This window comes from Zingiber officinale, chromosome 9B (assembly GCF_018446385.1).
Source record: "Zingiber officinale cultivar Zhangliang chromosome 9B, Zo_v1.1, whole genome shotgun sequence".
Lineage (NCBI taxonomy): Eukaryota > Viridiplantae > Streptophyta > Magnoliopsida > Zingiberales > Zingiberaceae > Zingiber > Zingiber officinale.
Window position 1 is genome coordinate 115,147,622 of NC_056003.1, and position 26,162 is coordinate 115,173,783.

The window sequence follows — 26,162 nt, forward strand, 5'->3', positions numbered from 1 at the left end:
CCTGCAATGACAAGCTGCCACCTCTAGTGACCTATAGAAAAAAAAATACAAAGCATTAACAAATAAAATATATAAATTTAAGAATGAGACAGTATATAAACAACTAATTGAGCTACAAGTTTTGTAAATTTATAGATTAAAACTAAATTTCATAAAAAAGTAGTATCATATATGAAAATAAAATATCAAAATTTTTGTTATATTAAGATAACAAAACATACTCATCATCGAAAATCAAAGGTTTCATTGTCATTGTCATTCTCATCCTCATCCTCCTCCTCATCATCATCATTCTCATGAATTTCACTTGCATCCATGTTTATCACTACTCCACTGGGATCTCGTAATTTTGGAATAATATATTCCTCTGTCTGAAATATATTAACAACTTTCTTTTATTCATATGTCTCTCCAATGTTCCTCAATTTTTTTTTATACTTTCATTTTATAAATACTCCACCAATCACTTTTGTCAATTTTTAAACTAGGAGATGAAACATAGAATACTTGAATCACTTGCTATACCAATACAAATGGTTTATAGTTCATATACAATCTCTTATGATTTATTTCAACCAAATTATATCATGGATACACCTTCATCCCTCTGATAGGGTCAAACCAGTGACACTTAAATAAATTAACTCACATTTCTAGGTCAGGATATTCTACCTCTATAATTTCATCCAGAAAATTATAAAAATCATTACTTACACCTCCATCATTAGATGATTGTACACAAATCCCACTATTCATTGTAGTCTTCCCCATTTCATATTCTTAAGTATGAAAATTATATCCATTTATGAAATATGCTAACCAAGTGAGTATCAATGCTTTTGGACCTCATGACAGATGGATTAACAAATTATAATCAAGGTGAGCTTGATTATCATGAACCTAAAGTCAAATACGTCAATTGTTAAAAGTCTATATATGTGTAACCAAATTTAGATTGTCTATATATATATATATAATTTGAACCATGGTGCAAATTCTTCTTCACATAAACAATCAAATTCTTGTGTCGATAATTTAGAATAAAGTTTTGAAAAGTCCTACCATAAAAAAATTATAATACAAACAATTTATGACATAAGAAATACACACACACACACACACACACACTAACTCATAATATGGCAATACTTGAATCACTTGTTGCCCGTCATTTTTAATCAGTTAAGTATCTCTTTTTACATGATTCACTTGGTCGACCAAGGTAGTTAAAAAATAAGAAGGAGTTCAAATTGAGATCAATAGGACACTCATCATTTATTCCTACTCTTCGTCTTTTACTCTGAACGTGAGACTTAAAATAACATGATGTAAAAGTTGTTACTTCCTCCACAATATATTCATTAACAATAGAGGCTTCCACTCATGCCTTATTTTTTACTTTTTTCTTCAAATGATATAGGAATATGATGATAATAAAATAAATTATATTAGATATTAATATATAATAAAATTAGTAAATTTTTATGTATGTAGATTGTTGAAGTATAGAAGATGAAAATTTTACCTTTCAAATGGATATATCCATAAAAAATAGACAGATCCTCCAACTTTGTCCTCGTATGGCAAATGAACCAAAAAATATTCCATGGAATAAAAATAATGAGGGTGGAAATATCCTTTCCAAATTGTATAAAATGATTGAAATGTTTCTCTCTAACGTCTTTATGTGTGAATGTCTCAAAACTGTTGAGAAAATATTATGTAGAAAAATACTTAACTTCATAATGACACCCCAAACAAAATTTGGTAAGAGTTTCTTAAAAGAAATCGGAATGAGCCTTTGTATGATTATATGACAGTCATGACTTTTCAAACCAATCAATTTGCATTCCTTCATATCGACACATCAATTTGCAGAAGGAAATCCTGGTGAGTGAAGTTAGGTGAAAGTCCTAATGAGTGAAGCTAGGCAGAAGGAAATCCTGGTGAGTGAAACCAGGTGAAAGTCCTAGTGAGTGAAGCTAGGCAGATGGAAAACCCTAGTGAGTGAAGCTAGGTGAAAGCCCTGGTGAGTGAAGCCAGGCAAGGGAAAATCCAGATGGATCAAGGATGATCAGACATCTGGTGTTGGGAAGTCCAAGTAGGTCAAAGGATTGACTGGATACTTGGCACGAAGAGAAAAGTCCAAGTGGGTCAAAGGGATTGACCGGACACTTGGTGGGGAGTTCTGGCAGGTCAAGGGAGTGACCAGATGCTAGGTATGATGTACCAACAGGTCAAGGTTGACCGGATGTTGGTTTGAGAGGCTTGGGACTTGGTTTTGGGCAAAAACCAAGAGCTGGATCGATCCAGGAGGTGGATCGATCAGTGGATCGATCCAGGCCTTTCCTAGCGAACAGAGAACCTCTGAATCGATCAGTGGATCGATCCAGAGGTCCCAATCGATCAGCCGATTGATTGGGACACTGCTGCTTCGCCGATAAGCGCTGGATCGATCTGTGGATCGATCCAGGCGTTTTTTCAGAGCACAGAGGCGCTCTGGATCGATCCGTGAATCGATCCAAAGCCTCCCCGATCGATTGGGAGTTTTCGAATCGATCGGGATCCGACCGTTGCGTCGTATTTGAGCTGCAGGCGGGCGTCTCCTTCAGCATTTCTTCACCGATTCATTTCAGATCTTCACCAGCTCCTCCACAGCTCTTCTCAAGCTCGAGATCGCCCGTTCTTGAAGGTTCTTGGAGGTTCTTCCAAGTCAAGAGGCGGATCAAAGCAAGGAGAAGAAACTAGGGTTAGGGCTTTTGCACTCATTGTAAGCTTGTGAGCTTGTATTTCATTACCTTTCCCTTTCTTCTTGTGTTGAGTCTTGTAGGGCTTCTCCGCCCTTGGTAGTTACCATAAAGGAGAGTTTTATTAGTGGAGGGTGTGTGTGTAGGTGTGGATCCTTGGACTAGTCACCTCTTGTGAGGTGGATACCAAGTAAACCAACCGTGTTAGCGTTGTGTGATTTGTTTCTGTATTTTACGCTGCCATATCTTTGAAGAAACAAACAACGCCGAACACTGGGCACGCGATGAGCTATTCCCCCCCCCCCCCCCCCCCCCCTCTAGCTACTTTTGGTCCTAACACAACGATGATGTAGTTTTTGGAAAATTATTGTAACGATTCTTAATTAGTTGGATTTGGGAATTGTTTTCCAATTGGCAGTAGAGGCATTGTAGCTCCGATCACCAATTTTGGACAACAAGCTTCGTCGGCCACGAGTCAACAGGGCATATCTGGATTTGGGTGAGTGGTTGGCATTGATCTATGTTTAGTTTAAACTATTGGATTATGGAATTGTTAATGATATGAGTTTGGTTAATTATTGGATTGGTTATGGAAGAAATTTTGAGATCATGAGGTTAGATTTCTTAGGATTTTAGTTTGCGTTATACATTAGATCTAAGTGTCGACTGTGTACTTATTCTAGGGTTTTGATTCGAGATAAGAGGTTAAGGATCGAGTTTTGAGTTTAGCTAGTTATTATATATGTGATTAGCTAAATTGTACATCATGTGATTTGCAGGACATTGATTCGAGACAAGAGCCTCGACATGGGATCTATGATCTATCTGATACAATCTTCATTTTTGAGACGGATACCTTTGACTTATCTCTTTTGATATTGTCATTTTGATATACGTAATAGATTATAGCTAGTAGTAATGGTTATGTTTATATTTGCTTGGTATGTCACTACTTAATACCCGTAGTATGCCCATATTGTTATCTATTATGCATTTATGTTCATGTCTCTTGATTCTTGCTATGTGTATTTATGTTCATAGAAGTAGTGCCATAGAATGCATTATCGGGTATAGGCCTAGCTACTAGATATACTTGGCATGTGTACCTAGATTTATTATCTGGCATGTGTACCTAGTTTTATTATCTGACATGTATACCTAGATCCTTGTTATGGACTCGGTTTTTATTTTGGTACATATTATATGGAGGTTGATATTTTCAGGAGTTACATGCTTTAGTGTCATGTATCATTTTGCATGATTGCATGCTGAGCGATTGTTGGCTCCTTTATAGTTGAGCACATCGCCAATTACATGATCTACACACACAACCACTCATGGGTTAGTGGTACATCAGGTAGGGTGTGTGCAATTTGCTCTGTCAGGGCTCCGCTGGTCCGCTCATGAGTAGTGTGACTGCAGCGTGGTAGTGGGCAGGGATCCCTCCTCTTGACTATGACACAGGGAGATGAGAGCTTAGGCTTCCCCCACTATGTTTGGGGTAGGAAGATATGTGTACTCCGACAACATCCTATCCACTCGGTCACTCAGGAGTAGTGATGGCATAGTGCACAGTTGTCATAGCCCTACCCATTCGACCTCACCATCACGTGTGAGGTGGTTGACTAGCGTCAGGGGTGACCATGTTATTTGCATCATATGCATGAATTGCATTTATTACTTGTAATTGATGTATTTTGGTGGTTACATATGATTGGCATGCATATAGGAGACATGAGCTATTTGGTCTGACAACTCTTGTATCCGGATAGAAGGTCCTGGTGAGTACAGCTTCTTCTGTTGTTCAGTTTTGCATTTCCTGTTATTATCCAGAAGACTGTACTGCATGATTATTGTTGATATTTATATCTTACTATGCATGTCTACTCGATACCCGCTGAGTTCTTGAACTCACTCCGTTGATTATTTTCTATTTCAGGTTGAAGTCATCAGGAGGTTCCAGTTGCTAGTCCCCACTCCGTGTCATGACGGCTTTCTAGTTTTTTGGTCTTTTGTTTCTTGTTATGTGATATACATACTTGTGATGTGTGTTTCTAACACTCGTGGATCTTATATCAAGATTTTGGTATGATGCCCATATGTATATATAACTGTGTGGAATGTTTATTTAAATTATTATTTATGTTCCGGTCGTGTTGGCCGAAGATTGAGAGACTCTGAGGGCTATGTAACTTAGGATTCAAATTGTCAGCAGTACAAAGGAGATGTTGCCAGATTTTCGTCTAGTAGGGACTCAACTGGGGCGTGACAAAGAGGGTGAGGAGGTCTTCCTAGGGCTGACGACAACAAAACAAAGAGGGGGCTTTAGAAGGTAAGGTTTAAATAGATAGGAGGACTTAGAACTTGGTCTAAATTTTCTATTTCCATATCTATCTACTTTTAAAAATTCTCAACACATAAAATTTGCTAAGTCATTTATTTTATGTTTATAAAAATAAAACTTATTCCCATGGGTGTAACATTTCCATCTCTATCCCAAAATTCGTATATGAATGTCAAGTCATTTATTTCATTCCTGTTTTTTTTTTTTTTTTTGTAAACTTAATAAGATATCAAGTTTAGATGGGAAGCTATTTCCATGGTTATAAAATTTTCATATATAGTTTACTTATTTAATTCTATTTATTCTTTGTAATTACCCCTTATATATCACGTAATATTTTATTTCATATTAATTAGATAAATATTCCCTACAAATTTGTACATATTAAGTTTTTGCATTAAATTTTGTAATTATATATCTATATATATATCACATATACCTAAATATATATTTATATAATTTATATGTTATATTAATATAGTGACTAGTTATTAATCTTTTATTTAATTTGGTGTATACCATATAGATTTATATTTCTCTTCTATATCATTAAATGAATAACCTATAATAAAATTTATAAGTTTTCTAAATTTTACACATATTTGTATTCTACCATCTTCTTAATATAAAATAAATAAATTCATAATTAAATATGAATTATAATTAATTCTAATTAATCCAATAAATATCCTTAATTAAATAAGTGATTTCGGACACTACAATTCCTCCCCCTTTAAATAAAATTTTATCCTCGAAATTAACACTTATTGAACAATCCTAGGGAGGGGTTCTTATTGTTAGGATCGATGATCGCGGCTAGAGAGGGGGTGTGAATAGCCGACCCCAAATCTTCGCGTTTCTTTCTACAAACTAGGGTTAGCGCAGCGGAAATAAAAACAAGAAACGAAGACAAGAAATCAAACCTCAATACGCGTCGATGTAACGAGGTTCGGAGATGAAACTCCTACTCCTCGGCGTGTCCGTAAGGTGGACGAAGCCTATCAATCCGTCGGTGGATGAGTCCCCGGAGAACCGGCTAATATATACTCCTTGTGGGTGGAGAAACCTCGCCACAATAACTCTTGCAACAGCAAGATAGAAGTACACAAAATACAAAGAAGCACAAGACAATATGAATGTAAAACAAACACGCTTGCCTTCTCGTCGACTGGTTGAAGCAGCAACTTCACGAGACGCCTACAACAACAGGAACCCAGTCGGAGAAGCTCACACGAAGCTTCGGAACTCAACAAAGCTCAAGAGCACACCAGCAGCTCAGTCGAAAGAAGAGAGAAGAAGAAGACCAGAAGCAGAGGCTCGATCTCCTTTTATAACCTGCGAAGAAGAAGACACAGGAACTAGCCGTTGTGTCGCAACGGCTAGGACCTGGACTGATCAGGCTCCACCCTGATCGGTCCAGAGCCTCTCTGATCGGTCATGGGACCGATCAGGCTCTAGTCTGATCGGTCCCCAGACCGATCAGCCATATCTTCACAGAGCCACTGATCGTGCTCTGATCGGTCTGTGGACCGATCAGGCTCTAGGCTGATCGGTCCCCAGACCGATCAGCCAACTCTCTGTGAGAGTTGGCTCGTCTCTGATCGGTCTCCAGACCGATCAGAAGAGCCTCAGTAAGCCACTGATCGTTATCTGATCGGTCACCAGACCGATCAGATACCCAGCGTATCGCTGGATCGATCCTCTGATCGATCCAGAGCTTGGTTTTTACTCAAACCAAGTCCCAAGTCTCCCACACCAACCTCCAGTCAACCTTGACCAGTTGGTACATCATGCTTAGCATCCGGTCACTCCCTTGACCTGCTAAGACTCTTCACCAAGTGTCCGGTCAATCCCTTTGACCCACTTGGACTTCCTTTTCGTGTCAAGTATCCGGTCACTCCCTTGACCTACTTGACCTTATCAACACCAGATGTCCGATCACCCTTGATCCATCTGGATTTTCCCTTGCCCGGCTTCACTCACCAGGACTTCCCAACTGCCTGGCTTCATTCACCAGGACTTTCCCTTGCCTGGCTTCACTCACCAGGACTTTCACCAACTGCTTGGCTTCACTCACCAGGACTTTCCCTTGCCTGGCTTCACTCACCAGGACTTTCACCTGACTTCACTCACCAGGATTTCCTGTCTGCCTTCCTGGTCTAGAGAACGAGCTACCGAGCCCTCTCTGACCTAGTCCGGAGAACGAGCTACGGAGCCCTCTCTGATCTAGTCCGGAGAACGAGCTACCGAGCCCTCTCCGACTTCCACATCCGGTCCAGAGAACGAGCTACTGAGCCCTCTCTGACCATAGTCCGGAGAACGAGCTACCGAGCCCTTTTCGACTCCATTAGGTCCAGAGAACGAGCTACCGAGCCCTCTCTGACCGCAGTCCGGAGAACGAGCTACCGAGCCCTCTCCGACTTCCCCATGCCAAGTTTCCATACTTGGACTTCTCCGTGTCAGGTCAACTCACCTCGGGTCAACCAGGTCAACCTTGATCAAGGTTGCACTAACAATCTTCCATCAAAATACAACTCTTCTGTTTTCGTCAAATATCAAAATACAACTCGAGTCAGGTCAACTCGAGTCGGGTCAACCAGGTCAACCTTGACCTAAGGTTGCACCAACACTTATATGTCTCCCTTGGTCTCCCAAGTAGTTTCCTCCTAGGTGCAATTTGACCACCTAACCTTGACCATGTTTCTCACCTTACTCCGTAGCCTTTAAGCATGGGGTTTCAAGGTTGCATGCCAGATATCACTCAGCGTTGAAAATTCCTACAATTACTATCCTATCCGTGAAAGTTCTCCCAAACTTACTTAGGAAAGAAAATTCTAAATTTCTAAGACATGCTATGATCAAAGGTTCGGTTATGAACATTAGGGTCCTATGTTAAAAAAATAAATTATTCCAAATTTGGGAGTTAACTACTATAGGGTCATTTAAACTAAGGGCAAAAGCCATTCTATATTAGGGGGGAAATGTTAGATTGGGCATAAAGCTAACCATAATATTTTAACATCCATCAAACAGTTAATTAAGTCTAAGCAGTTTTAATCAATGTTCCCATACTATCAAACCTCTAACTTAACATTTCAGCAAACATTTCTTTTCTTCATGCACGTAAGATATAAATCATTTAAACTTACAGAACTAAGGCTCGACTCTATGAGCTTCTCAAAACTGGCAGTAGGCACAACCCTTCCAGGAACTTTTGCTCTAATACCATTTGTAACGCCCTAGATTTGTTTCCCATAACTTTTAAGAAAATACATAAACTGTGGGCGTCACTTACTTATACTTCCATAATGGTTTCTTAGTTCAAATAAAATTACATAGATGGTTCGAAAGAAAACATAACTAAATGCAGAATTTAAACTGGATGGTATTTGGGTTGTACTGACCTTGTTCCGAGCTGGCTCATTGGCCAATGCCTCCTGTCTTGTTCGTCTCATTGTCTGAAAAAAAAAGTTATAATCTGTGAGTCGAGAGACTCAGCATGTTCAAAACGGTGTTATGCATTAGTTAGCGTCTATAATCTAGTGTACTAAGGGAAACCACATTCAAGGTAACTTGAGACCTCCCTACTAACCTACTATGAAAATAAGCATAGACAGTTACATAACCGTGACAACATAGAGGTAAGCATGGTAAATGAACTAAGCATAATGATAGACTTGATCATGAGCATGTACATAGGCATAGAGGTAAACATAAGCATAAATATAAACAGGAGTATAAACATAAACATAAATATTGGCGTAAACATAAACATAGCTTGAATATGTTTGCATGTGTACTTATAAATATATCATGGTGGTGGCTTGGTTTCACATAGCAGTACCATAACATAAGTTGTTAATCAGACAACTACCCTAGCACTAGGTTGGTAGGGGTCCGAACTTAGGACCGGGGTCCCTCTTTATTCTGGCACGCTCACCGGGCTTAGGTCCCTAGATCATACCACTATCCCATAACATATCTTGGTTGATTCTGGCACGCTCACCGGGCTTAGGTCCCCGGATCATACCACCATCCTAGAACATATCTTGTTTAATTCTGGCGAGCTCACCAGGCTTAGGTCGCTGGATCATACCACCATCCCAGAACATAACCTAATTGATTTTGGCGCGCTCACCGAGCGTAAGTCCCTTGATCATACCACCCCCAGAACATGCACTTACTTATCCTTAACACATTAAAGCAAGGAAACAAACATGCATATTATTATTAATTGTAAGACACACATAATTAATAGGTGCGTCTTTATAAGCGGGTTTATTCCGTAAGCATATTAAAGTTATCATAATGAGAAAGGAAACATGAGCTTAACTAAACTAACTCCGAACCTTTTCTAAACTAGGATCCGAAAGTCACATGAAACATGTGAAGTTATTATGATGAGTAGCAATAAGAAAACACAAGCCTACTTAAACTAGAAATCTGAAAGTTACAAGCTCTAGGAGCTAGCATGGTATAAACTTCTAAGTAATAAAAGAGCATGAAGACTTATACAATCAAAATCCTACAAATCTATAAAAGCTAACATGGTATCATCTCCTTAACACATACATATATCCAAAAACAAAACTTATATAGGTTACCTAAATATATATGAACTTGAGGAACTAAAATAAAACAAGATGTGGGGAAAACATGTAATAATGGTAGCGCAACATCATGATGAATATGACCCCCTAAACAAAATTTAGAATTACTCCCATAAATCTGAAATTTACAAGTTTAATACTTAGAATTAAGCATAGATCTTCTGAGGGAAGACAATTAGAGGCATAACCTAAATTGTAATGCAACATTCATATTTATAACTCTTAAAACAAAATTTAAACCTACATTTATCGTGTCCGAAACTTGCAAGGTCTATAACTTATTTTGACCATGCATAGTTCTCTAGTTCCTAAGGGTATATAATTAGTAAAATATGAAACAACTCGTTGAGCAAGATCATGATGACTAAAGCTCTAAAATAGAATTTAAAGCACACCACAAGAGAACCAAAAGCAGCAAGGTCACAACATAATTCCAGATTCGTCAGTCAGTGGTATAAAAATCATATGAAATTCATCTTTGATCCGAAAAGGATTTTGTACATTGGAAATGAAAGCTAATTAAATTCCCTACATTTCAACAGAAGACCCTGAAGTGAAATTCGTTCATCCATTAAGGATAATTTACACCACAATAGAACCAAAAGTAGTAGGGTCATAGCATAATTTCATATTTGTAAGTCAGTGGTATAAAAATCATATGAATTTCATCTTTGATCCAAAAAGGGTTCTGTATATTGAAAATGAAAGCTAACTAAATTTCTTACATTTCAATAGAAGACCTTGAAGTGAAATTCATTCACCTATTGAGGCTAATTTACACCACAATAGAACTAAAAATAGTAGGGTCACAACATAATTCCAGAACATCTATGAAACATCAACCCATTCTAAGGTACCCAAAATTCACAAGACATAGAAGCTAATTTAAAGCACTAACATAGTTAAAAACATGCACAATTTGTATGGGTCAGAACATGATATCCTTAGCAAGAAAACAAACCAAACCTAACAAACTATAAAATCTGAAACTTCACAAGACATAGAAGCTAAATAAAACAATAACATGGTTGAGAACATGCCTCAATCACTTAGCCATCCACTCCTTGTCTTCCTTGGAAATCCTAGCACCAGTGGAGAACAAGAGGGTGAGGAGGTCTTCCGCGGCAACAAAACCAAGAGGGGACTTTAGAAGATAAGGTTTAAATAGATAAGGAGACTTAGGACTTGGTCTAAATTTTCTATTTCCATATCTATCTACATATTAAAAATTTTCAACACATAAAATTTGCTAAGTCATTTATTTTATGCTTATAAGAATAAAATTTATTCCCATGGGTATAACATTTCCATCTCTATCCCAAAACTTTGTATATGAATGCCAAAGTCATTTATTTCATTCTCTTTTTTCTTTGTAAACTTAATACGATATCAAGTTTAGATGGGAAGCTATTTCCATGGTTATAAAATTTCCATATATAGTTTACTTATTTAATTCTATTTATTCTTTGTAATTACCCTTATATATCACATAATATTTTATTTTCATATTAATTAGATAAATATTCTCTACAAATTTATACATACTAAGTTTTTGCATTAAATTTAGTAATTATATATCTATATATATCACATATGCCTAAATATATATTTATATAATTTGTATGTTATATTAGTATAGTGATTAGTTATTAATCTTTTATTTAATTTTGTGTATGCTATAGATTTATATTTCTCTTCTATATCGTTTAAATGAATAACCTATAATAAAATTTATAAGTCTTTTTAAATTTTACACATATTTGTATTCTACCATTTTCTTAATATAAAATAAATAAATTCATAATTAAATATGAATTCTAATTAATTATAATTAATCTAATAAATATTCTTAATTAAATAAGTGGTTTCGAACATAAAACCCTCCTTAACCCCTGCAGTTCCACCACTGCTACTCAAGAACTATGAACGAAGTGGATGAAGAGAATTAAAAATAACCTTACAAAGAGAAATACAATTAAAAATTATTTTTAGTCAAAGATGATTAAAATACAAAACTCTCTACTCCTTTTGTAAACTTAACTAAATAGTAAATATAGAAATAAATATTCTAAATAAAAAATAGACTATTCTTATTATAATTATTCCCTATTTATTATTAAAATAGAAAATAGTAATTATCAAATAAAATAAATAAATCTCTGATTTATTATAGATGTGACAACCTTAAATATTTTTCAATTTAATTCTATTTATTGTAGATGTGTAAATCTTGAATATTTTATTTTCAATTTCTTTCCTTTTATTACATATGAACTAATTTGGAATTTATCATCAATTTATTTATTTTTTAAAAATTATTTTCTTTTTTTTTTACAATATTTAATTTCTTGCTTGCATTATTCTTTTACTTGTTTGCATTATTTTCCCACATTAAAGAAAACTTGACTCCTAACCAGTTGCCAATTTTATTTCTTAGATGTTCATTTCAAGCATAAGGACAATTGTTTCAACAACTTTGTTTAACAACGTTTCGTCAATATATTTTCTTTTTGGATGTCCCTTCTAATGAAAAGAAAGTGATATATTTGTTTCTATTAGTTATATAGATACTCTCTCTTTGGATTATATGTATTTCTATTATATTACTTTAATCTTTCTCATGATAATATAGGATAAATATGATGAATTAGAGCTAGCACAGAGATGCTCGCAAACTAATGATGATACTGAGGGATCCGAGCCCTCTGTTAATAATAATATGGGTTTATGACTTGAAGTGAGTGGGGGACCAAAAAAAGAAAGAATATCGAGAATAAGTTCTTTGATTAAAACCCATAGAGTTGCTAGTATATTTTCTTCCACCCCATCAACAGTTATGACACAAATAAATAACTTGATTGAAAAAGTTATCAATGTAAAAGAGAGATTCGCTTAAAGGGATCAGGATATGATTCAAATAAATCAGGAAATGAGACAAAGAGATTAGAAAATTAGCCAATTGTGCTAACAACAAGACTTAATAATGCGACATCTTCAATTAAGCTCCTCTCATAGTTAGATTCCTCTCTGTTCTGGTGACGACAACGATGATGATGATAATAGTGATGGTTCTTCATGGCTTTATTATGTATGAATGTTATTTGTCTCATAATTAGTGTTTACATTTATTATTTGATTATGAATTTTTTATTTTTATATTTTTAATTAATATTGTCAATTTATTTCAAACAGGGTTGGTCAGATAAAGTAAACTGGTGCAAATTGAAAACTCATGTCGAAGGAAGTAAGTATTAAGTTTTGTATTAATTTATAGGATTTTTTTTCTTATTATAAATACTACTTTTTATTTGTTTGTTTTGATGCAGGAAAAGAAGAAGAATGGAAAGAGAATAAATTGTTTGTCGGGAAGAAAAAGAAGATGATTTAATGATGTTTGTGTATCGAATATTTTCATTTTGATTGACTTGTTTAACTTCTTGGAGAGTGTTAGATATTTTTGGATATAATGACATATATGGATTTGATAGGTTTTTTTGACTTGTTTGTATAGTTTCATTTTGGATATGTTGTATGATTGTGGATTTGGTTTAGAATGTTAAATAAAATGGGTATGTTGTGAATAGGATGTGATGCATATGTTAAATAGGATGTGTTGTATGTAAATGTTAAATAGGATGTGTTAGATGTATTATAAACATGTTTGGAAATGGATGTGATGTATTATCTATACACGGTCAAATACAAAACTAGACAAGTTCTGGGCAAAATATTAGCGTTTTACTGCATCGTAAATCTGTGACGAATCTCGTTGTCATCGTAGATTTGCAACTAAAATTGATTTGTCCTAGATTTGGGGTTGAATCTAATTTCGTTGTCAATTTGCGACGAAAAAGGGATTCATTGTAAATTTGCAATGAAAATAAATTCATCCTAGATTTGGAGATGAATTCATTTTCGTTGTCAAATGTCCGACAAAAACTAGATTCGTTGTCAAATTTGGGATGAAAATATATTTTCGTTGCGGATTTGCGTTTGGTAATTTTGCGACGAATTTTATTTTCATTGCCAAATTACAGTAACTTTGGCGATGAAAATAAAATTCGACATCGCAGATTTGGTGACGAATTTATATGTTTTTGTCACAAAATTGGGCGACGACAGAGTTCTTTGTAAATTATTTTTGCTAGATTTTTTTAAAAAAATTATCATAGAATTCGTCACAAATAACCCCTTTGTTTTTGTAGTGATTTATCTTGCATTTTCAATATCCAACTGAATCAAATAAGGCTTATTCAATATTTTTGGTTGTTAACGCAATATATTTCCTTTGTCTTAACTCCTTGGTAAATGCTCTCATAACTTGTTCTATTGAGTGATTAGAATTAGTTTTATATGTTTGAGGTTGTTCTTTTATACCTTCTAAATTCTCTCTTGGTTTGTTGTTCAACATTGTTAACATTTTTCTTGTTTAATTTTTCATTGATGTCTTCATCTATAGGAGAATGCCTAGGATAAACATTGTTAGACTCATGAAATACTACAAATAAAGATTCTCTAATTTTGAAACTTTTTGTTGTAAACGCTAAGACTCAATTTGATAGAGTATCAGACTATTACTCCTTCATCCATCTTAGGTGAAAATTTTCCTAAATAGACCCTAATATTTAATATGTTTACTTGACAACCAAATATTCTAAGATGGTTGATTGTAGGCATCTTTCCAAATATATTTAACAAAGAGTTTTACCTAAAAATATGAAAAAAAAAAATCTATCATTTGCATAACATGTTTTATTAATTGCTTTGGCTCAAAAACTAACTAGGTAATAAATATTTATATAACATTGTTATAATTGCTTCTTATAATGCTCCAATTTCCTTTCTATGACATCCTTCCTTCTCAAAAATTTTGGAAATCAAAACTCTCAAATTCACACCACAACAAAAACGAGTAAAAACTTTTAATGATACAGTAAATCATGAATTTATATGTCTATTTTTTCATGAGAATTTTTTCCTATGCATATCATTACTCAAACATTTAATGATATAGTAGGCTATAAATTTATATGTCTATCCTAACTTTTTTTGAAATTTTTTTCCAATGCATATCATTACTCATCTACCTAAGGTCATCTAATATTACAATACAATATTCATGTTATTAAAAGATAAAATACCATGACTATTATGTTGTATTTTATCTCGACTTGATTATAATTTATATATGTTAATATGAACCAACCTATTTAAGTGATTTAACCAAGATTTATTGGATTTTAAATTATTAGATGTCAGTTAAAAGTGTAGAACCCTTTAGTTCAATTTATTATCACCTATGAAGTGATAACATATTAGATCCTCTATATAAGGGAGAAGTCCCCGTTGAAATCTCCATTTACGAAGAGGTTTCAACATCGTCACCCTATCTGCTCCAAAAAATCTTTCCTCTGTTCCTTCTTCTGCAAAACTTCGGATCCTTTGGACGACGCTCTACAACGATGTCTTCATTATCACTTACTATTTAATGCATTTCCTTTTGTATGCCATGCTTCATAATGAAACTAGATTGCGTGCTCAATATTGTACTTCCTCTTTAAAATTCTAACACTCTGTTTGGAAATAACTTAAGTCATGGAATTGAATTGAATTCCATTATGAATTGAATTCTATAAGGAATTCAATTCAATTCTTATGTTTGGAATGAATTACAACTTAAGTTATGGAATTTTTATGTTTTACCATTTTATCATTCTCTTTTTTTTTCTTTTCTTTTTTTACAAAGAAGAGAGAATGAGAGCACAATGAACATAATATGGAGAATTGAATTCTCTATCTAAATCACACATAAAGAGGTATGATTTACTTTTGCTTTGTTTGATGGAATTGAAATTGAATTCCATATCAATTCTTAGCTAAAAAATCATTCCAAAGCATGGAATTCAATTCCAATTCTAAAAGGAATTGAATTCCATATCATTCCAAACAGGCTGTCGGTTTTCTAAAATCCACGAGGCTTAGGATTTATAGTTTCTTTTATATTAAACACTCAATGTGTAAAAATTCTAAAAGTTGAGAGGTACTTACAATTGATTAGGTTTTATTTAAGGATTTTACTTATTTACTTTCTTGACATGCATCATATATTTTAGCTTTATTAAAATTTATCCTTAGTAAGTCTTTCACCAATTTTTCTTGGCTATATATCTTAGTGACCAACCTCATGAACAAGATTCTTCCTTTTGACATAAAACACTTGATAGAAGGGGTTAAAAATATATAAGAAAAATCAATTATATCACGTAAACATTATCTTTTCTTTGACCTACTAAAGTAGTTGTATCATGTTCAATAGAACAAAATTTAATTTTATATATAGTATCACAAATTTGACTAATACTTGGTAAAATTATGAATTATGAAATTTAAATTAAGCTTAATATCACTCATATCAATTACCTTTAACTCAATGTTATTATCAAAAGATATAGCTATTTTGTCCTTATAGTTGAGAGTAGTGAATTTACTAATGTATCCGATCATATGTCTTGAACATCACTATCTATTAGCCATTTTGTCCGAATATACATTCTTTTTTAGACCTAAAAAAAATCTTGAATTAATTTTAATTAATTTTGATAGAGTTTTTTAATATCAAAATATTTTATACATATAATTTATTTTTAAATATTACTCTAATAATAATAATAATAAAGTAAGAATATAATATTTTTTAAAATAATCTAAATATCGTAACTAATCTTAGAGGTGGTTCCTCCATGAAAATTTCTCAACGCCAAGATAAATCAGAAAGCATAAATATATCTTAACGAAGGACTAGCTAAATATTGTACGATTCGACTAATCTTAGAGGTGACCAATCTAGTTCCATAAAAATTTCTCAACGATCACTAAGATAAATCAGAAAATATAAATATATGTTAATGATGGACTAGCCTCTTATCTTTTTCAAATTTCCGAAATATAATGGGTCATAAGTTAGATTTAAACTCTTCAAGAAATATGAGGTGTTTTTTTTAAAATTTTTGCCTAATAATTAATAGAAATTTTCACGTTAAGAAAGAGAATTGAATTCAGAATCCGTTTCAGAAAATTTGGGCCGTTTTATTAGCCCATTAACGGCCCAAGTCTCAGGGTACTTAAGCACATCCCTACATTGATTTGTTCTTTTAGATTTTGCAAGCGGCGGCGACGCTCTGCATCTCGATCGATACCCTAACCTCGTGAAGCCGCTATTATTGCCGTTTCGTCGGCGCGCTCAATCTTCAATCTTTTCCAGTTCTCTTTGCTCAATGGGCAGCAGCAAGAAGACGGCACCGACTTCCGCAGACGTGCTAGATAGCGAGAATCATGTTTCGGTTGATGAGGTTTCTGCAAGCGAGAAAGAGAAGATCGATGAAGGAAAAACGGAGTCCTTGGAGGACGCGAGGTCCCTGAAGCCCATGGAGAGGAGGAAGAAGAGAAAGGCATTGGACAAGGGAAGGCACCAACTTGATGAAGAGAAGAAGAAACCCCGCATTGATACGCCTTGCGAAGGTGCTGCTTTGGCTGACTCGCAGCCTGCGGCTTCTTTGGCTTCTTCAGGCCACCCTGGGCTCCATATGAATGTGTTTAGGGATCTAGCATCTTCCGATTCTTTGGTTAGGGAAGCTGCTGCGGAGTCATTGGTTTTAGAGTTGTCTGAGGTTCAAAAGGCTTATGAAAAAAAGGACAAACGGGAGGATGATGGAGCTATTCAACTAGAGGCGGAGAAGGATGATGGGCTGGAAGATTGTGCGCCTGCTCTGAGATATTCCATTCGTCGACTTATTCGTGGGGTATCTTCTACTAGGGAGGTACACATCATGCATTTTTCTTCAATTCCCTGTATAAGACCAATTAATTTTTTAATTCCTAGTGAAGCACTCATGACTCATCTGTTATGTTGAGACCAATGCACTGCGGCTGTATATCTTATATCGAACAAAGGATTAGTTTTGAATTTTTCATACCCTTAAGAACGTCCAAGGGCTTGAAGAAATTGTTTTTATTTTGAGAAAATGAATGACTAATTAAAATGTTGAATTTTCTATATAATGACATATTTTCAAGTGCAGGTTGCGCATTTCATCTTTGTGATTTTCTGGGTGTGGTTTGGTTTCTTATTATGAATTAAATATTTTCTTATCCTATATTCTTTTGTGCAGAATTACTTGACTGAATTAAACATCAGAATGAATCTTAGATGTTCACTTTATAAGGTTCATTTGCTCATATGATCTATGTTAGTTTTTTTATATATAATTGGCCTTCATTACTCACTTCAAATAATTGTCCTCTCTGATATTGCATTTAATTCTATATTTAAGAAACTTTTCCCTTTTCCTATCATTTGGTGTTTTTGCAGGCATTCTTTTCTTTTAGTGACATTTCTATTAATTTCTGAAGAAAGTATGACTACATGTCATTTTGAGAGATGAAAAAGAAAACAATTTATAATACACAATTGAGAAATAATGGCATTTGTTATATTCACACTTTATCACACACTTACACCCTATGTGTTCCTTAAACCACATAACCTATATGGTCATCAGGGTTTAGCAAACAAAAGCTAGCTGATACTCTAGTTCACAGTGAAGATTATTGATGTATAATACATCTGTTTTAGAAGATCTGTTGCTTCATTTTGTTCTTTTTGTTTGAATTCTTTGTTTTTTTTCTTACCAACAGTATGCAAGGCAAGGATTTGCATTGGGGTTAACAGTTGTGGTTAGAGCAATTCCAGCTATCAAGTTGAGTTCAGTGATGAAATTGACAATTGATTTGCTTGAAGTATCTTCTTCAATGAAGGGTCAGGTACTTCATTATTGTCTTTTTCAATTTCACAATGTTCCCCTGATTCTTATTGCAATTCTGAATTTCCCTTGAATGGTTGTATAGGAAGCTAAAGATAACCTTTTGGGCCGCCTCTTTTCTTATGGTTCCCTTGCTAGATCTGGACGAATTGCGACTGATTGGAGTAAAAACATTGATACATCAGTTATCAAAGAGTTCATAACTCATGTTGTTTCTTTATATGGAAAGAAGCGATACTTGGGGGAGCCAGCAGTTTCTCTGATTTGTGATGTGACTGATCAGGTACATTGATTATTTGTGAATCTGTACTCTAATATAAAAACGACATACCATTAATTTTACTGATGTGCTTGCTTTTGATTCTTTTTTATGTGTCATTTAAATATTTTTTTCTTAGATTTTATTTATTATTATTATTATTAGTTTGTAAAGCACCATGTTTGCTTTGTGCATTAGTTTGCTGATCTAGCTGTTTTCTGATACAAACTTGTCTCCAAAAGTGCTAACTTTTACATGCTAGTATAATAAATCATTTGTATCTAAAGTGCTTGTAATTTACTATCCTGCTCTTCTTTCGGTCATCCACTATGTATGACACTTCTTAATATCTATTTGGATGAGTTGGTTTCACCTGCAGTTATAATGATGTATGCAGAGACCTGGAATGCCATTCACATCAGTGCAGACTTGTGAACTATTTGTAAAGCAATATCATTACAATCTCTTCTCATATTCTACCAAGTGAAAGTATAAAACCCATAGCTCCCATGTGAACAAATGTGAGAGATCGTGCTACTTGAATTTGTGAATATGCCATGCTCTTTTTGTGGAGTAAGGCAAATGGGTTTGTTTTAATTATGCCGATGAAAGTATTGGTCTCTCATTGCTGTTGCTTTTCATGTCAGGTGCTAAATCTAGATTGAACTTTGACCTTTCGATGGATTTATCCAGAGTTTAACAAACAATTGATTTAGCTTGAACTTTTAATTTGTTCAAAGTTAGACAATTGTTAGGTAAATGTCCAGTCATTTGTTTGCTTAACTGTTATCCACTAGTACCTTTTTTTCATAACCACTTTGCTTATTAAGTTGTGTTTGACAGTGTAAATGTCCACTCATTTGACTGTTGCTGGTTATTTATCTACATATTTTGTTTCATTCTTTCTTAGGCCATTTGAGGTACCTAGTGGATATATGTTGTTTTGTAATGGAATAACTAATATCTTTCTGATGGTAAAAGGTCAAAATGGATGTGGTATGATCAACCATGCTCGTCTGTGTGTTGTTATGCAAATGAGCCATAGATAAAAAGGTTAGTGTAGGAAATATAAGAATGATAAAATGAATGTGTAAAAATACCAGGAGAGGTAAGTGTAGAGATGTTAAATAAGGGAGCAGTTGGATCTAGTCCTTTGATGATAAAATGATAAATGAAGATAAATATGTTAACACAGTATAGACATAATTAACGAGTATTACTAATAAATATTGTAGAGAGTTCAAATATAGATAGGATCATTCAACCTAAATAGTTAGGGTATACTTTTTGTTGTGATTGTTTGGTAATTGTTCTTCTTTGACATAATTCTCAAAGAAAGCAAAAAACTTCTTACATATTTCTCTTCTTTAAGATTATATTATTCTTCCTTAATAACAATATTCCAGTTTTCATTATATACTTAGGTCTAACTATGTTTTCTTGTTACTGCAGCTTTCCTCAGAAGTTATTTTAAATGAAGTGTTGAAAACTACTGTTCTACATGATTTGTTTGAGAGAGCTGCTGAGGTGGGAGATCCAGATGCCCTGTACTTGGCTTTGAAGATGCAAGAGAAAATACAAGTTGATGGCAAAGTGTTTGGCAAGCTGCTTCCATGCCCATTTAGTGCTGAAAGCTTCTTTAGTCGAGATTATCTGCTATATATTGCCAATTGCTTTAAGGTTCTCTCAACATAGCTTACCATCCCTTTACTTATTTGGTGGTTAAATGCCATCAACTAATTAGTCATTTGAAATTCTTAAGCACATCCTTTCAATTGTTACTTGGAAAGGGATACTGAGTTAGTGTTTTGAGTTTCTTGTTAATCTACTGAATTAATTCACTAGACATTTTGTCTTCGTTTACTCTGTAAATCAGGGAATTTTAAGCAGTAATATGTGTTATTTGGAAGGCTTGCATGGTTCTTTTGTAATTACATATATTAATGCATTTTTGTATTCTTTCATTTTTTTGTTATTAATTGGACTTAAATTTTCAGGAATCAACCTTCTGTTTGCCTCGTCTGCATAGTCTTTGTCCAGTAGTGGTGAACATGCTTACTTCGGAAATAACAACTCATATGGAGGATGATGCAGTGCGATCTGCATCTGGTAAGAAGCAAAAGAAGATTTGGAAAGGTTGCTCCTCGGAGGACATTGCTAAGAATATCCGATGTTTTCATGAGGTTGTAATTGAAGAGTCACTTCTTCAGTCTTCTCATGATAGGAAGTTTTTGGCATTCCAAATCTTGTTGCTTATGCTTCCAAAATTGCCTATATCTTGTATCAAAGTTGTCCTTTCTGAGAAATTTGTGCATTGTCTCATGGACATTCTTTCAAACAGAGATGCATGGTTGTACAGTGTTGCCCAACATTTTATCAAGGAGCTCATTGATTTAATTGGAGATGATATTGATCGCCGTGTTTCAGTTATTATCTCCCTGCAGAAACACAGCAGTGGCAAATTTGATATTATCACCAAGACACAGTTGGTAAAAGGGTTGGTTGCTAAGTTCAATACTGTGCCTGGTTGTTTGCAGTTTGTGCAAAGTTTGATGAGTTTATTCGTTGATGATGGAACTGTTACTGACGAACCATCTGATCAAAGTCACACTACCGATGAAAATTCAGATTTAGGTGCTTCGGAGGATAAAGAAACGTCAGGTTCTGGTAATATAGACTCCCTCAAGAACTGGATTATAGATACCATGCCTCGTATTCAAAAAAATTTAAATCAGAATTCTGATGTAAAGTCAATGCCACATACTGAAATTGTGAAACATATTGAGGCAAAATTTCAAGTGCAAACAGGAATTTTGAAATTTCTGGTAGTTCAAGGTTTGTTCTCTGCATCACTAGGCACTGAAGTTACTTCATTTGAGTTGCAAGAGAAGTTCAAATGGCCAAAAGCTTCTATTTCAAGTTTACTATGTAGTATGTGTATCAAGCAGCTTCAATCATTGTTAGAAGATGCACAGAAAAGGGAAAACCAATATGCATCAACGGGCACTAAATTTGATGATCTGGGTTCTTATTTTATGTGTTTCCTGAGCACTTTGCACAACATCCCTTCAGTATCACTGTATAGAATCTTGACTAATGAAGACGAGAAGGCATTCAAAAGACTGTTGAAAATGGAATCCAAACTTTCTGAAGAGGTACTTGCTTTCACTCTCCAATATTCTCACCAATGATTTAAAGTGAATCTAGTTATTTAGCATTGTTTTTTTTGGCTATTAGCTTGTTTTACATTGAAGTATTTTAAATTGTAGATATTAAAAATAATAAAGTCTAATAATGGTAAAACCTCTAGAAATATCTTGTAAGAACTGGTAGCAATCATGGAATATACATATATTAAATCTGAAATTTTGAAGAACATTCTATATTTAAATTAATTTACTAGTAATGTGGAAATGCTGTTACAGTATTTATTTTTTCATTCTCTAAATTTAGCATAGTATTTATCCTATGTGATTAGGAAGAATCCCAATTGTTATTCTGCCCTCATTACAGTGTAGCGATATGAGCTGTTAGCATAATGCTTTTTTGTTTGCTTGTCTGTGTAGCACATTGAAAGTAATCCCCTTTTATCTTGTTAGTATCTTGGAGTTGAGATGTCTTTTTTTTTTTCGGTAGCTTCAGTTGGTAATATTTTCTACATTCTATCTATTGCACAGGGGAAAAAAGTTAGGCCTGGTCCAGTTGCAAACAAGTTCCATGCATTCCGTTATCTATTGATCCAGTTGGTGTTGCAAGTACTTCTCCATCCAGGAGAGTTCTCTGAGGCTGCATTGGAGATGATTATATGCTTCAAGAAGGCTTTACCACCTGCATTTGCTGATTGTGATTTTTCAGATGAAGAATATGATGGTGATGATGCACCAGAGTTGATGGATGTGCTAGTTGACACTTTGCTTTCACTTCTACCACAATCAACTGGTCCATTGTTCTTTGCAGTAGAACAGGCAAGTAGTAGAACTATAATACTTTTGATTAGGATGACGTGTCTGTTGGCAGAAGCTTGCCTTGTTTTATTTATTTTTTTATGGTACAAAATATACCATCTTTTAATAAAAGATACAACCTATGTAAAACTATGCTTTCATTTGATGAAATTGGACAGCATTTTTTCAAGTCTTAAGCTATGGGTTGTCCAATGTGAATATTGTCTTTAATTGCGAGTTCTTTGATATCCATCTATATGATTTCGTCATCATAATCCTGATGTGTTTATTGTCTGACTTATTCATTTGATTCAGAATGAAATAAATACAATATTTGTCTTTGATATGCAGGTTTTCAAGGCCTGCTGTGATGATATAACAGATGCTGGATTAGTTCAGATGTTGCGAGTTGTGAAGAAGGATCTGAAGCGTCCTCGCCATCCAATTGCAGACAGTGATGATGATGATGAAGAGGATGATGATTTTCTTGGAATTGAAGAGGCAGATGAGATCAATGAGGTTGGAACTGATGATGCAGTTGACAGTGATAGTCATGCAGATGGTTCTGAGGAATTGATCAGGTCGGCAACTGATGATAACAAGAATAGTGATTCTTCTGGGATGGACATAGTTGAGGCAATTAATCAACTTGCCAAGGGGGATAATGACCTTTCCGCTTCTGGTGATTCTGATGATGATATGGACGATGATGCCATGTTCCGTATGGATTCTTACATTACCAAGATTTTCAAGGAGCGCAAACTTTCTGGGAGTGACAGTGCTCAATCCCAACTCATACCCTTTAAACTTCGAGTTCTCTCACTGCTAGAAATTTATCTGCAAAAGAATCCAGGTAGAATATCAGAAATTTTTGATGCGTTGTTAAAAGTTTATCCATATTCTAACTTATCCAAATTTGTAATACCCAAATTCTGTTTTTCAGTTCTATTAGGCCAGCAATAATCCTTTTTAAAGAAAGATCTAGAATCTTGCCTCGACTTTATTGTATAAGCTGGACTAGCATGATTCAGTCAAATAGGCATTAGACAATATTTGGTTAACCTTCTTCAATTGTAGGCCATCTGGAACTCATGAAATTGGCTCATTCTTATCCTATAATCCTAATCTTCGATCATGTGTTAGCCTTGCATCATCCTGTTGTCCATACAGCTTTCCTCATTTCCTTTTTTTCCTGTTGTTTATCAGGTTCCCCTTCTTGTTTCAAGGGATCAATAAACAGATATTTCAGAATAATATTTAGAAAATACTTGTAGAATATGAATTTTCTTGCATATTTTAATCTGTAATCTATTTGAAACAGGTAAGACTCAGGTCTTGACGGTGTATTCTTACTTGGCAAAAGCGTATGTGAATTCACATATGGCGGATAGTAGTGAGCAACTAAAACAACGCATTGGAGGCATTCTGCAAAAGAAGATATTTAAAGTAAAAGACTATCCAAAAAGTGGTGACATACAGCTCCACACTCTCGAAACCTTGTTGGAGAAGAATCTAAAATCAGCATCGCGTTCGCACCATAAAACCATATCTTTGTTTGCTCAAGACTCCACTTTCTGGTTACTAAAAATCATTCATGCACGGAATTTCTCTGAATCTGAACTGAATGGTGTGATCAATATATTTCAAAATGCATTAACTGACTACTTGAATTGTAAGAAGTCTCGTCTGAAAGCTGGATTCATTAAAGAGGTTATTAAGAGACAATCTTGGCTTGGGCTCTTTTTCCTTGGTTTTCTTCTGGAGAAATGTATCAGTACAAAGATGGAGTTTCGAAGAATTGAAATTCTAGATATCATAGAGTGTATTATTAAGTCATGCATTATACCTAGCAAAGGAGAGACTAATGAAGTTGCTGCTAGTAGGTCTAAATTATTCAAGAAATGCTTGTCAGCAGCCTGTGAATTGATTCAAGTACTGTTAAGTAACATGCCGGAAAAGAAGTCACGACGTTTGGTTGTGCGGCGATTTTCTACTCAGTTCTTGCATGCAGTTTCAGTGCGTAAACTGAACAATGTTTTTTTGAAAGTTCTGAAGCCAGATTCGCATTCAGTCTGGGAGTCTCAACTTGGGGAGTCATTTCTTTCAATTAAGTATAGCAGAGAGAAGTGAAGACATCTCTATATCCATTCAATGGTTTAAAGTTTCAGAAGCTAATCTTGTAAGTATATATTCTCTTGGAACAAGACCTTTCCATGCCATTTAGTTCAGTGTTTGGAGCAATGCTCGCAAGTACTTCCACTCCATAGTTGGACTAATAATATAGTAGTTCAGGTCTTTAAGCTTTAACTGGAGCCTGGATGTGTGGATGAAATCATCTGGAAACCTTACAACATTGGCCATACAGATGCGAATTTACTTACAAAGTTGTTAATTTCCAATGCTCAACTCACCACCAAAATTGGATGTTCGGGTGCAGTTTTACAGATTTATCAATTTTGATTTGTTAGATGTGCTGCAATAGTTTGTATGTGTTTTGCACGTGAGGAAGTATCCAAGAAACCAAAGTAAACTTCTTTCAATGTTTAAATCAAGCAGAGACATTGTAGTATTTATGATTAATGTTTTTTTTAACACTTTTTGACCTATCAAATTAATAGTTTTCCATGCATTGGTGATTGTGATTGAAGATTTTATTGATCTGCTTGGCATGAGGTAGGTTCCTGAAGAAAAGATTGGATGCAAGTTGTTGAAACAAGCTCCATAATCTTTTTCACGTTCACATATTCGAGTTTACTTAAACGACTTTGATCAAGCCCTTCCATTATGTTTTGTAATGTTTAAAGATGAATTAAAAAAAACCTAAAATATTTTCTTTTGAGTTCGTGCCAAAAATACTACGATAAATATATTTGTTATATTGTAAATATTTGATATAATAGATTTAATGTAGTTAAGAGACCTTGCTATTCCTACTTTGTGGCTTATGACATGTCTAATGTCTTATTCTTAAATGGCTTTCACTAATTCAACTATTTACAAGAGGTGTCGGTCTTAAATTTTTTTTCCCACTAATTCAACCAAGGTAATGACGTAAATTATATGGGTTTTACAAGCTTGATCATTACTTTATAGATCGTTGTGATTTTTCGGGAGAGGGGAATAACATTTTATATGAAAAATTAAATTGTGCTTCTAGGGGAGAGCTGAATAACATTTCATATGAAAAATAAATTTTCTTAGAAGGGGGTGAATAGGCATATCTCATTTTAATTTTTTGAATACTTGTTTATCTATACAATATGTTAGTTTGCAAATGAAAAAATAAATAAATAAAAAACAAACAAGTTTTATATGGTTTAGAACCCCTAATTGTACTTTGGGATCTATAATTCATTAGCGGATTATTCTTGATATCGCTATACTTTCTCCTCTTTGTATAACTTTCAAAAATAGAGAAACCTTGTATAGCCCTATTCGT

General features: G+C 34.4%; 1 protein-coding gene across 2 annotated transcripts; it reads left to right on the plus strand.

Moving 5' to 3' along the window:
* The first annotated feature begins 16,855 nt into the window (after positions 1–16,855).
* On the plus strand, positions 16,856–25,370 carry LOC122022680 (rDNA transcriptional regulator pol5-like). 2 transcript variants are annotated; one of them, XM_042580734.1, is made up of 9 exons: positions 16,856–17,518; positions 18,396–18,521; positions 18,606–18,803; positions 20,232–20,459; positions 20,777–21,934; positions 22,457–22,744; positions 23,075–23,576; positions 24,045–24,902; positions 25,016–25,370. In XM_042580734.1, the coding sequence occupies exons 1-8, from the start codon at positions 16,976–16,978 to the stop codon at positions 24,851–24,853; spliced, it is 3,852 nt and encodes a 1,283-aa protein (XP_042436668.1). In that variant the 5' UTR covers positions 16,856–16,975; the 3' UTR covers positions 24,854–24,902; positions 25,016–25,370. The 2 variants fall into 2 exon arrangements, with proteins under 2 accessions (XP_042436668.1, XP_042436667.1); XM_042580733.1 differs by having other exon boundaries at positions 24,045–25,370.
* The last annotated feature ends 792 nt before the right edge of the window (positions 25,371–26,162 follow it).

Bases quoted from the DNA above. Each gene is read 5' to 3' on its own strand.
- LOC122022680 (XM_042580733.1), top strand. From the start codon at position 16,976: ATGGGCAGCAGCAAGAAGACGGCACCGACTTCCGCAGACGTGCTAGAT. The intron at 17,519-18,395 runs GTACACATCATG...TCTTACCAACAG, and splicing joins GGGTATCTTCTACTAGGGAG to TATGCAAGGCAAGGATTTGC. The intron at 18,522-18,605 runs GTACTTCATTAT...ATGGTTGTATAG, and splicing joins CTTCTTCAATGAAGGGTCAG to GAAGCTAAAGATAACCTTTT.